General features: G+C 44.7%; 1 protein-coding gene across 1 annotated transcript; it reads left to right on the top strand.

Annotated features, from left to right (window-relative positions):
* Window positions 1-1433: 1433 nt before the first annotated feature.
* On the top strand, window positions 1434-5746 carry LOC135050706 (putative nuclease HARBI1). Its single transcript, XM_063957105.1, has 5 exons — window positions 1434-2115; window positions 2199-2571; window positions 2881-2902; window positions 3909-4499; window positions 5630-5746. Exons 1-3 carry the CDS (start codon window positions 1530-1532, stop codon window positions 2882-2884), a joined length of 963 nt encoding a protein of 320 aa, XP_063813175.1. The 5' UTR covers window positions 1434-1529; the 3' UTR covers window positions 2885-2902; window positions 3909-4499; window positions 5630-5746.
* The last annotated feature ends 7609 nt before the right edge of the window (window positions 5747-13355 follow it).

Raw genomic sequence — 13355 nt, 5'->3', positions numbered from 1 at the left:
GTTACGCCGAGGTGTGTGCTTATTTATACCTACGTGCGTCGCGTTAATTCACACAGGTGTACAGTATGTTAATCTGGTTAATGATTGCACTGCTTATTTAAAAGCCTACTTTGCACGCTGTGAGTGTAGGTAGTTTGGAGTTCGTCTTTCACTGTGGAGTTTGTTTGCCTGTACGTGAAGGTGCTATTGGAATTTTCAGAGTGAGTAATTGTCAAGCATACATTTGTCATTTTTTTCGCGTTTAGAATATAGACAGTGTTGCATTTTGAAAGCGAATTTACGTTTGTGCGGATTCTGGAATTCGTCTTGTTCCTTTTTTAAACAAAATTTTTTAATTTATGTTGATTGTTTGTTATTCTTTTTAACACATATATATTGTGCTAGTCCATTTTTGCCAATAAACCTGTGCTTCAGTGCTTTTACTGTCATTTTTGGTCTCTTGTAGGAGAATTTGTTTGGGTGACGTAACCCTATTATATTATTTACAATTAGTGTGCAATATAACACCAATTTGACGTTTCTTTCTTTTGGATCAGGTAAGTTCCCTTGGCCTGTGTTGGTGCCTGTTTGTGTTAATGGTCTGTATGTTGTTTTTTACTGTCATTTTTGGTCTCTTGTAGGAGAATTTGTTTGGGTGACGTAACCCTATTATATTATTTACAATTAGTGTGCAATATAACACCAATTTGTCGTTTCTTTCTTTTGGATCAGGTAAGTTCCCTTGGCCTGTGTTGGTGCCTGTTTGTGTTAATGGTCTGTATGTTGTTTTTTACTGTCATTTTTGGTCTCTTGTAGGAGAATTTGTTTGGGTGACGTAACCCTATTATATTATTTACAATTAGTGTGCTATATAACACCAATTTGTCGTTTCTTTCTTTTGGATCAGGTAAGTTCCATTGGCCTGTGTTGGTGCCTGTTTGTGTTTGTTCAAAGTGTTAAGATTATGTTTGTTTTCCATCTTGATAATAAATGTTATGTTTTTTACCAGGATTGATCAGCAAAGTAGTGCTGTTCTTGCCTGGACTAGCTACTAAAGGGCTAACTTTTTGTGTGTTTTATTAAAATATTTTAAAACAATTAGTCATATTTTTTTAGTAGGTGTTTGTGATGTGTTTGATGCTCTGAGTGTTTAATTGTTATTTTTTTGTGAAATTACAATTTGACATATGTAGCTTTCAAACAAAAAATAATTTATTTTTTTCTTTTTTGTGATAATTTTAATTTTGTTCCGGAATTGAACCCAGAAAATATGTCTTACGCTCCTGCAGTAAGTTGACACCCACTTTTTTTGAAAATTTATTGGTTGTATATTTTTTGAACTTAGTTTTTGTCTTATTCAACATATCTGTTTTTTTTTTTATAAGTGTGTGATGTCAATATTTATCGCAGCCGAAGCCCTACCTCCCCAACCCACGCCAGCACTCCCACCCCAACCGCCAGCCCCACAACCACAACCGGCTCCTCATCAACCAAGGCAACGGAGGCGTGCTAGGCCACCAATTTTCCGACCCCGTGTCCTACTTTTTGGGATGCCAGATGATGTGGTTGTGCGTAGATACAGGCTGCCACCACATCTAATCCTAGACACTCTCTCCATAATAGAGAGTGATCTGGAGTCTTCAATTCGGTATCCTACAGCAATACCACCATTGACACAATTCCTTGCTGTGTTACATTTTTTGGCTTCAGGGTCTTATCAGCATGTGGTAGGAGACCTGGTTGGCATGTCGCAGGGCCAGTTCAGTAAGGTCCTGCGGCGTGTCTGCCAGGCTTTCCTAAAGCGTGTGAAGCAATTTATTGCTATGCCTTTGGATGTTGGTGCCCTAGATGTGGTGAAGCGGCAATTTGCGGAAGGTGGTAGTCGCTTCCCACATGTTATTGGGGTTGTGGATGGCACACATGTAGCTATTCAGCCACCAAGACATAATGAAGAAATTTTTCGAAACAGGAAACTGTTTCATTCTCTGAATGTAATGGTTGTTTGTGGGCCATCCCTCCAGATCCTTTCCCTGAATGCAAAGTTTACTGGAAGCTCCCATGATGCATATGTCATTAGACAATCAGGGATATGGCACAGATTAAGATCAAGTCAACGAGCAGACATGTGGTTATTGGGTGAGTTGGTCCACATTTGTCTGGCAAAACGAAATTTTTGGGTCAAAATATACTCTTTCTAATGTTGGTTTTTCATCTAACAGGAGACTGTGGATATCCTTGCACCCCCTGGCTCATGACTCCTTACCGTAATCCCAGGCCAGGACCACAGACGGCATTTAACTCCGCGCTTACTGCCACTAGGCAGCTGGTGGAGCGCACAATTGGGGTCCTTAAAGGGCGGTTTCGTGTGCTCCACCGCACTGGTGGCGACATCATGTATTCGCCGGAGATGGCAAGTAAAATAGTGGTCCTGTGCGCTATACTACACAATATCGCGGTAAGGAGTAGCGTAGAGCTTCCTCAGACAGAGGAATTGCCTGATGAGGAGCCAGGGGTTGTTCGACACTTCGGTGGGGGGAGTGTTACACGGAGGGGGAGCCAAGTCAGGGCAAGCATTGTTGCGGAATATTTCAGGTATAGTGTTTTTAAATTACCTTTTTCGACAAAATTAAAAGCACAGTATGCTTATGTATTATTTCTAATGTTTAAATTTTCTTTGATATTGTAAGGTCATTGTGTAATGCTTTTGGTGTGTTGGAATGTGTAATATTTATTATACTAAAAATCCGTTAACACGTTAAGCTTTCAATTTTTGGCTAGAAATAATAAAGCTGTGATGTAGCTAAATAGTGTCCTTATTTGTTTTCTATCCTAAAATCCTGATTTTTTAAACAAACACACAAACAAATGAAACTGAATGTTGACCACTTTGTGACTGTCCAGCTGAATGAGCACACAAACTGTGGTGAGTACACAGATATGTTTTGAATTTAGGTCAAAACTGTGTGTCTCTGTGTCTGTGTTTGTGTTGTTGTTGTTTTTTTTGTTTTTATGTTTAAAATTTGCTTCTGCGAATGCGTATTTCCGCTCGTGCGAAATAACACTCTGCTCTTCACAGCATTGCAAAGATCAATAAAGTTATTAGAAATGACAACAGATTTTGGACCAATCACATGCTAACAGACACTATAAATATATGCCCAAATAAGGAAAACGCCATTGCCATGATGCGTGCGGCACCTTTCACTAGGCGGGAGCTCCGCGTCCTGGTTGCGGTGAAGGACCGCCGCGTAGGCCGCGTTGGGCGCTTCATCCCGAATCGGGTTAAGCGCGAGGCCTACGCGGAGGTCCGCCGCCTGCTGCGGACTCGCGTCCACAGCAGGAGGACAATCATCCAACTGGAGAGGAGGTGGAGTGATCTCCGCAGGAGGACTCCAGAGCTGTTGGCGGAGATCCGCCAGCAAGTACGGGCAATGCATGCACGCAGTAAGTTACATTACATAAGATTATTAGCATAAATTGTGCAAATTTACACTAAGTGGTAGGCTAATTGCAACACTGAGTGACCATTTTTTAAAAATAGGCCAGTGTGTGTGGTTAGGGCAAACAGTACTGACTGTAGCAAAGTGTCAACAAACAAGTGCATGTTTTCCAGAATTAATAACCAGGCAGGAAACTGTACCCAAAAACTTGATCAGTGCTGTCTATATAATAAGGTGCCTTGAATAGTGATCTGGTGATGTTGCCTAGACCAATCAATATGACTCAATGGAATAGATTAAGGAATAAGTTTAAAAATAATAGTTTGGACTCATTTTGTTTGCTGTGGGCAACATGAAGAGTATTTTAAAATGTGTTTTTGACACTAAAAAAAACCCACTGTATTTTACATGGAACAGAACAGGGAAATTTCAAATTGTTTAGTATGTAATTTAACATGCTAAGTAAATTTATGAAAAATATCATTATAGGACGACAACAACGGCAGACCTCTCAGCCCCCTTCCCCTTCCCAGTCCCCCTCCCCTTCTCACTCCCCCTCCCCTTCCCAGTCCCCCTCCCCTTCCCAGTCCCCCTCAGCTTCCCAGTCCCCCTCAGCTTCCCAGTCCCCCTCAGCTTCCCAGTCCCCCTCAGCTTCACAGTCCCCCTCAGCTTCCCAGGCACCATCAGCTTCCCAGGCCCACTCCACTTTCCACTCCCCTTCTCAGCCCACCTCTCCATCTCTTTCTGTGACCCCTTCTCCTCCTTCCCATACCCCTTCTCCTTCAACTTCCAACTCTCCTTCTCAGCCCCCCTCACCCTCTATTGGCTTAACTTTCTCTCCGCCCCCCTCGCCCTCTCAATCAGACCCACCATCTGAAATTACCTCCCCAATCCAGCCTCCTTCCCCCATCCAGCCTCCTTCCCCCATCCCTCCTCCTTCCCCAATCCCTCCTCCTTCCCCAATCCCTCCTCCTTCCCCCATCCAGCCGCCTTCCCCCATCCAGCCGCCTTCCCCACCCAGTGAATGGGCAGAAGAAGCCCCTGATGAGATATCTGGGAACCATCATGTTGCAGAGGAAAGTAAGTGTTTTAACATGTTAAAAATAATGATTACCTACTTACACTTACAATGACAAAACATGCAGTGTTGTACTGTTGGAATTCTTGTACCAAGGACAAATTTTTGTGTTATTCTTCATGGTCTACATGTTGCATTTACATTTTTGTGAGTGTCATTATATGTACAGTGTTTATCTGTGCAATGTTTTGTGTGTCCACTCTAGGTCGACACTCATTAGTTCAACAGGGTTGCCAGGACAACAGGGTTTATATGTGTTAGGTTTTCTGGGAAACAGTTAGACCTGAGTGGAGTTTAGTATGTTGTTGGTGTTTTACACTTATGCCTGTGTATTCTTAATATTTGCACTTACAAATCATATGCTTCACTTTGTTAGGCAGCCTAATGACACAATGATTTGTTGTGTGAAAGTTACACTCACAAACTGATTATTGGATAAAGTCAAACCTGTTTGACCTTATTTAGTAAGGGCAGCTTTCAGGGAGTGTGGGCATGCTAGGATATGTTGTCCTTCTGAAGATGTTGATATGCAGTGTGATGATGCAGGACCAAACCCATACAAAATTCAAAAATATCACACCAGATGTGAATGAATGCCAACATGGTGTAACATTGTCGAAGATGGTAGTTATCTTTAACATGGGATGTCGCCCATAGCAACCAATAAGATTATACTTTAAAATTGTGTAACCACTTCTCCAAGATAATATTCTTATTTTTGCTTGTTTGCTATGGGCAACGCTCCATCTTAAATAGAACTCACATAGTAGTAAATGTACCCCATGGTCTTGTAAACTGTTAAAATATAAAAAAAAGCCTGAGCAGGCTTGTGTGTTGTTCTGCTAATGATTGTACCATAAAACAGCCATGATGTAGTAACTTTGCCATTAAGCAGGCCTGTCCAAACTGCGGACCTCCAACTGTTGAGAAACTACACATCCCAGCATGCCCTGACACAGCTTTGGCATTCCCTGGCCCCAAAACTGTGTCAAGGCATGCTGGTATATGTAGTTTCACACCAGCTTGAGGGATGCAGTTTGGACATGCCTGCATTAAAGTGTGCTTTGTGCCTTGCTTGTATAATAAATAATGTGAGTAAGTTATTAATGTTTATGTGGTCTCTTAATTTCAGATGTTGCCGTTGGAGATCCCACATCTTTTGCGTCCATTCTGGGCAACATGAGGCAACATCTACAGGCCTTGCTGGGTCTTGTTGACCAGCTGCAAACAGTTAATTAATTTAAAAAAAAAAAAAAAGTTTGATGTTTATATTCTTTTAAAAAAAAAATAAAAAAAATAAAACAAAAATATTTTTCAAGTTAAGCGGGTGTTTATTATTTATTAATGCAATAAAGGAACAGCAGATTGCCTATCAGACATTTATTACCTTAAACATTTCATACATCTAACGTAAGTTTGTTTAAAATTTAAAAATGACATATGTTGTTATTGTCTAAATAAACATGCAAACACCTTCATTCACATACTAAAACTGTTCTCAAAAAAGGAAAAAAAAACATTAGACCAAGCACATTTCAAACATCTAGATTTATAGTAATAAAAAATAAATGTGGATGTACAATTATGGCTACAAAGTGTTCTTCAGGTATTTTAAAAAGACTTAATTGATCATGAACATTACAAATCATTTCACTAATTGGATTCGTAATTGAGGAGGGCTTGTGGACTTTTAATTGAAAGGTGTTATTCCACTTAATAGTCTAAAAAAACCATTGTGGTGCGTTTGTCCGCAAAAGTGTGCACTTTTAATGATAAATGTGTAAATCTACTACAACTTAGTATTTTTACGATGAAGTATGTGTTAATGCGATGGTTTCGCATTGCTGCGATGTTTTCGCATTGCTGCGATGTCATTTGGCGTACGCCCACTTTGTGTAATACTGCGTACGAATGAGCAAAAATACGTTGGGGGCGGATGTTCGCAAATTTACTACATTAACGCAACTTTACGAATAGGTTGTGCGAACGAAAATCTTAGCGACCAACTCGGAATGAGGGCCACAGAACGTAATCCCGCACCAGTCAGATACCTGTTATTTCTCTGACGTCCTAAGTGGATGCTGGGGACTCCGTCAGGACCATGGGGAATAGCGGCTCCGCAGGAGACAGGGCACAAAAGTAAAAGCTTTAGGATCAGGTGGTGTACTGGCTCCTCCCCCTATGACCCTCCTCCAAGCCTCAGTTAGGTTTTTGTGCCCGGCCGAGAAGGGTGCAATCTAGGTGGCTCTCCTAAAGAGCTGCTTAGAGTAAAAGTTTTGTTAGGTTTTTTTATTTTCAGTGAGTCCTGCTGGCAACAGGCTCACTGCAACGAGGGACTTAGGGGAGAAGAAGTGAACTCACCTGCGTGCAGGATGGATTGGCTTCTTAGGCTACTGGACACTAGCTCCAGAGGGACGATCACAGGTACAGCCTGGATGGGTCACCGGAGCCGCGCCGCCGACCCCCTTGCAGATGCTGAAGAGAGAAGAGGTCCAGAAATCGGCGGCTGAAGACTTCTCAGTCTTCATGAGGTAGCGCACAGCACTGCAGCTGTGCGCCATTGCTCTCAGCACACTTCACACCAACGGTCACTGAGGGTGCAGGGCGCTTGGGGGGGCGCCCTGGGCAGCAATGAAAGTACCTATGCTGGCTAAAAATACATCACATATAGCCCCTGGGGCTATATGGATGTATTTAACCCCTGCCAGGTTGTCAGAAAAACGGGAGAAGAAGCCCGCCGAAAAGGGGGCGGGGCCTATTCTCCTCAGCACACAGCGCCATTTTCCTACACAGCTCCGCTGCTAGGAAGGCTCCCAGGCTCTCCCCTGCACTGCACTACAGAAACAGGGTTAAAACAGAGAGGGGGGGCACTTATTTGGCGATATTATTATATATTAAGATGCTATAAGGGAAAACACTTATATAAGGTTGTCCCTGTATAATATAGCGTTTTGGTGTGTGCTGGCAAACTCTCCCTCTGTCTCCCCAAAGGGCTAGTGGGGTCCTGTCCTCTATCAGAGCATTCCCTGTGTGTGTGCTGTGTGTCGGTACGTGTGTGTCGACATGTATGAGGACGATGTTGGTGAGGAGGCGGAGCAATTGCCTGTAATGGTGATGTCACTCTCTAGGGAGTCGACACCGGAATGGATGGCTTATTTAGAGAATTACGTGATAATGTCAACACGCTGCAAGGTCGGTTGACGACATGAGACGGCCGGCAAACCAATTAGTACCTGTCCAGGCGTCTCAAACACCGTCAGGGGCTTTAAAACGCCCATTTACCTCAGTCGGTCGACACAGACACGGACACTGACTCCAGTGTCGACGGTGAAGAAACAAATGTATTTTCCATTTGGGCCACACGTTACATGTTAAGGGCAATGAAGGAGGTGTTACATATTTCTGATACTACAAGTACCACAAAAGAGGGTATTATGTGGGGTGTGAAAAAACTACCTGTAGTTTTTCCTGAATCAGATAAATTAAATGAAGTGTGTGATGATGCGTGGGTTTCCCCCGATAGAAAATTATTGGCGTTATACCCTTTCCCGCCAGAAGTTAGGGCGCGTTGGGAAACACCCCTTAGGGTGGATAAGGCGCTCACACGCTTATCAAAACAAGTGGCGTTACCGTCTCCAGATACGGCCGCCCTCAAGGAGCCAGCTGATAGGAGGCTGGAAAATATCCTAAAAAGTATATACACACATACTGGTGTTATACTGCGACCAGCGATCGCCTCAGCCTGGATGTGCAGCGCTGGGGTGGCTTGGTCGGATTCCCTGACTGAAAATATTGATACCCTTGACAGGGACAGTATTTTATTGACTATAGAGCATTTAAAGGATGCATTTCTATATATGCGAGATGCACAGAGGGATATTTGCACTCTGGCATCAAGAGTAAGTGCGATGTCCATATCTGCCAGAAGATGTTTATGGACACGACAGTGGTCAGGTGATGCAGATTCCTAACGGCACATGGAAGTATTGCCGTATAAAGGGGAGGAGTTATTTGGGGTCGGTCCATCGGACCTGGTGGCCACGGCAACAGCTGGAAAATCCACCTTTTTTACCCCAAGTCACATCTCAGCAGAAAAAGACACCGTCTTTTCAGCCTCAGTCCTTTCGTCCCCATAAGGGCAAGCAGGCAAAAGGCCAGTCATATCTGCCCAGGGATAGAGGAAAGGGAAGAAGACTGCAGCAGGCAGCCCATTCCCAGGAACAGAAGCCCTCCACCGCTTTTGCCAAGTCCTCAGCATGACGCTGGGGCCGTACAAGCGGACTCAGGTGCGGTGGGGGGTCGTCTCAAGAGTTTCAGCGCGCAGTGGGCTCACTCGCAAGTGGACCCCTGGATCCTACAAGTAGTATCCCAGGGGTACAGATTGGAAATTCGAGACGTCTCCCCCTCGCAGGTTCCTGAAGTCTGCTTTACCAACGTCTCCCTCCGACAGGGAGGCAGTATTGGAAACAATTCACAAGCTGTATTCCCAGCAGGTGATAATCAAAGTACCCCTCCTACAACAAGGAAAGGGGTATTATTCCACACTATATTGTGGTACTGAAGCCAGACGGCTCGGTGAGACCTATTCTAAATCTGAAATATTTGAACATTTACATACAAAGGTTCAAATCAAGATGGAGTCACTCGGAGCAGTGATAGCGAACCAGGAAGAAGGGGACTATATGGTGTCCCTGGACATCAAGGATGCTTACCTCCATGTCCCAATTTGCCCTTCTCACCAAGGGTACCTCAGGTTCGTGGTACAAAACTGTCACTATCAGTTTCAGACGCTGCCGTTTGGATTGTCCACGGCACCCCGGGTCTTTACCAAGGTAATGGCCGAAATGATGATTCTTCTTCAAAGAAAAGGCGTCTTAATTATCCCTTACTTGGACGATCTCCTGATAAGGGCAAGGTCCAGAGAACAGTTGGAGGTCGGAGTAGCACTATCTCAAGTAGTTCTACGACAGCACGGGTGGATTCTAAATATTCCAAAATCGCAGCTGTCTCCGACGACACGTCTGCTGTTCCTAGGGATGATTCTGGACACAGTCCAGAAAAAGGGTGTTTCTCCCGGAGGAGAAAGCCAGGGAGTTATCCGAGCTAGTCAGGAACCTCCTAAAACCAGGAAAAGTGTCAGTGCATCATTGCACAAGGGTCCTGGGGAAAATGGTGGCTTCTTACGAAGCGATTCCATTCGGCAGATTTCACGCAAGAACTTTTCAGTGGGATCTGCTGGAAAAATGGTCCGGATCGCATCTTCAGATGCATCAGCGGATAACCCTGTCTCCAAGGACAAGGGTGTCTCTTCTGTGGTGGCTGCAGAGTGCTCATCTACTAAAGGGCCACAGATTCGGCATTCAGGACTGGGTCCTGGTGACCACGGATGCCAGCCTGAAAGGCTGGGGAGCAGTCACACAAGGAAAAAATTTCCAGGGAGTGTGATCAAGTCTGGAGACTTCTCTCCACATAAATATACTGGAGCTAAGAGCAATTTACAATACTCTAAGCTTAGCAAGACCTCTGCTTCAAGGTCAGCCGGTATTGATCCAGTGGGACAACATCACGGCAGTCGCCCACGTAAACAGACAGGGCGGCATAAGAAGCAGGAGGGCAATGGCAGAAACTGCAAGGATTCTTCGCTGGGCGGAAAATCGTGTGATAGCACTGTCAGCAGTGTTCATTCCGGGAGTGGACAACTGGGAAGCAGACTTCCTCGGCACGACCTCCACCCGGGAGAGTGGGGACTTCATCGGGAAGTCTTCCACATGATTGTGAACCGTTGGGAAAGACCAAAGGTGGACATGATGGCGTCCCGCCTGAACAAAAAACTGGACAGGTATTGCGCCAGGTCAAGAGACCCTCAGGCAATAGCTGTGGACGTTCTGGTAACACCGTGGGTGTACCAGTCGGTGTATGTGTTCCCTCCTCTGCTTCTCATACCTAAGGTACTGAGAATTATAAGACGTAGAGGAGTAAGAACTATACTCGTGGCTCCGGATTGGCCAAGAAGGACTTGGTACCCGGAACTTCAAGAGATGCTCACAGAGGACTCATGGCCTCTGCCGCTAAGAAGGGACTTGCTTCAGCAAGTACCATGTCTGTTCCAAGACTTACCGCGGCTGCGTTTGACGGCATGGCGGTTGAACGCCGGATCCTAAGGGAAAAAGGCATTCCGGAAGAGGTCATTCCTACCCTGGTCAAAGCCAGGAAGGAGGTGACCGCACAACATTATCACCACATGTGGCGAAAATATGTTGCGTGGTGTGAGGCCAGGAAGGCCCCACGAAGAAATTTCAACTCGGTCGATTCCTGCATTTCCTGCAAACAGGAGTGTCTATGGGCCTCAAATTGGGGTCCATTAAGGTTCAGATTTCGGCCCTGTCGATTTTCTTCCAGAAAGAATTGGCTTCAGTTCCTGAAGTCCAGAAATTTGTCAAGGGAGTACTGCATATACAACCCCCTTTTGTGCCTCCAGTGGCACTGTGGGATCTCAACGTAGTTCTGGGATTCCTCAAATCACATTGGTTTAAACCGCTCAAATCTGTGGATTTGAAATATCTCACATGGAAAGTGACCATGATGTTGGCCCTGGCCTCGGCCAGGCGAGTGTCAGAATTGGCGGCTTTGTCTCACAAAAGCCCATATCTGATTGTCCATTCGGACAGGGCAGAGCTGCGGACTCGTCCCCAGTTTCTCCCTAAGGTGGTGTCAGCGTTTCACCTGAACCAGCCTATTGTGGTACCTGCGGCTACTAGGGACTTGGAGGACTCCAAGTTGCTAGATGTTGTCAGGGCCCTGAAAATATAGGTTTCCAGGACGGCTGGAGTCAGGAAAACTGACTTGCTGTTATCCTGTATGCACCCAACAAACTGGGTGCTCTTGCTTCTAAGCAGACGATTGCTAGTTGGATGTGTAGTACAATTCAGCTTGCACATTCTGTGGCAGGCCTGCCACAGCCAAAATATGTAAATGCCCATTCCACAAGGAAGGTGGGCTCATCTTGGGCGGCTGCCCGAGGGGTCTCGGCTTTACAACTTTGCCGAGCTGCTACTTGGTCAGGGGCACACCCTGGCTGAGGAGGACCTGGAGTTCTCTCACTCGGTGCTGCAGAGTCATCCGCACTCTCCCGCCCGTTTGGGAGCTTTGGTATAATCCCCATGGTCCTGACGGAGTCCCCAGCATCCACTTAGGACGTCAGAGAAAATAAGAATTTACTTACCGATAATTCTATTTCTCGTAGTCCGTAGTGGATGCTGGGCGCCCATCCCAAGTGCGGATTGTCTGCAATACTTGTACATAGTTATTGTTACAAAAATCGGGCTATTATTGTTGTGAGCCATCTTTTCAGAGGCTCCGCTGTTATCATGCTGTTAACTGGGTTCAGATCACAGGTTGTACAGTGTGATTGGTGTGGCTGGTATGAGTCTTACCCGGGATTCAAAATCCTTCCTTATTGTGTACGCTCGTCCGGGCACAGTATCCTAACTGAGGCTTGGAGGAGGGTCATAGGGGGAGGAGCCAGTACACACCACCTGATCCTAAAGCTTTTACTTTTGTGCCCTGTCTCCTGCGGAGCCGCTATTCCCCATGGTCCTGACGGAGTCCCCAGCATCCACTACGGACTACGAGAAATAGAATTATCAGTAAGTAAATTCTTATTTTTAACAGTTCTCAACTCTAATGTATATTTCTTAATTATTAACTTCAATTCATATTTTGTAATTATTAGAGGTGCTACCCACTGCTACAAAAGACCATTACATCTGCACAAGAAAATAGAAGCAGTTGTGTGGGTTCACTAAGAACCTCAAATGGTTATTAAATGAAAACATTTACTCTTTATTTAACATTATTTAAAATTATATAGACAGTATACCAACCAATATGGAATACATAAAAAAATAAAGAGTGAATAAAGAAATGAAAAATGTGGTTTCAAACTTTTCTCTGTTAACAGAGACGGCTGTATTTATTGTGATTTCATTCTCAATAAAGGCATTATAACCCCATCCAAATGTAATCTATTATTTCAGAAATGTTTTTTTCTGTTTCTTTGAATTATGTATCTCGTGTTAAATAATAGGATTTTGGTTACCTACCGGTAAATCCTTTTCTCGTAGTCCGTAGAGGATGCTGGGGTCCATATTAGTACCATGGGGTATAGACGGGTCCACCAGGAGCCATTGGCACTTTAAGAGTTTAATAGTGTGGGCTGGCTCCTCCCTCTATGCCCCTCCTACCAGACACAGTCTAGAAACTGTGCCCGAGGAGACAACATACTTCGAGAGAAGGAAATACACAGATAGTGGTGAGATTCATACCAGCTCACACAACAGGCAAATCCGGCCAACATGCCGGAACAACTCAGCAACAGCTGAAACAGTAAATAACGCAGAACCTACCTAGGAACCAGGCAGTACTTGTCACAATCCTGACTGTAATTCTCATATTTGGTGACTTACCCCTGCTTTCTGTCCTGGATCCTGTGTCTTTTCACTCACGGAGTTAAACAGTTTGTCAGCACTGAGTTTCCTGAGTTCTCTGCCTGAGAGGTAATCAGCTCCACCTGTGGTGATCTCCTGTGTGAGGCTGAATTCAATAATCTAAAAGCAAGCATCCTGTGTTTTGCAGAAGTCCAGGCTTCAGTGTTCTCTTGGCCTGCTAGGCCTCATTCTACATCACAGCCTTGGCTAGAGTAGTCACATGACAGTGACATCACCTAATCCTGCCCACCAATCATCAAGGACCAGGAAGTATAAATCAGGAGGCTGAGTTAGGAATCTGGGCCAGTTCCTCGTGTCACATACAGCCTTGTGAGAGTCTTTATGCTGAGCTCCCTTAAGGTAACCATTGTA

This window comes from Pseudophryne corroboree, chromosome 2 (assembly GCF_028390025.1).
Source record: "Pseudophryne corroboree isolate aPseCor3 chromosome 2, aPseCor3.hap2, whole genome shotgun sequence".
Taxonomy (NCBI): domain Eukaryota; kingdom Metazoa; phylum Chordata; class Amphibia; order Anura; family Myobatrachidae; genus Pseudophryne; species Pseudophryne corroboree.
The sequence above is the reverse complement of the archived record's forward strand: the minus strand, read 5'-3'. Positions and strand labels throughout refer to the sequence as shown.

Coding starts and splice junctions, on each gene's coding strand:
- LOC135050706 (XM_063957105.1), top strand. CDS start 1,530: ATGCCAGATGATGTGGTTGTGCGTAGATACAGGCTGCCACCACATCTA. Junction 2,116..2,198: donor AGCAGACATGTGGTTATTGG/GTGAGTTGGTCC, acceptor TTCATCTAACAG/GAGACTGTGGATATCCTTGC.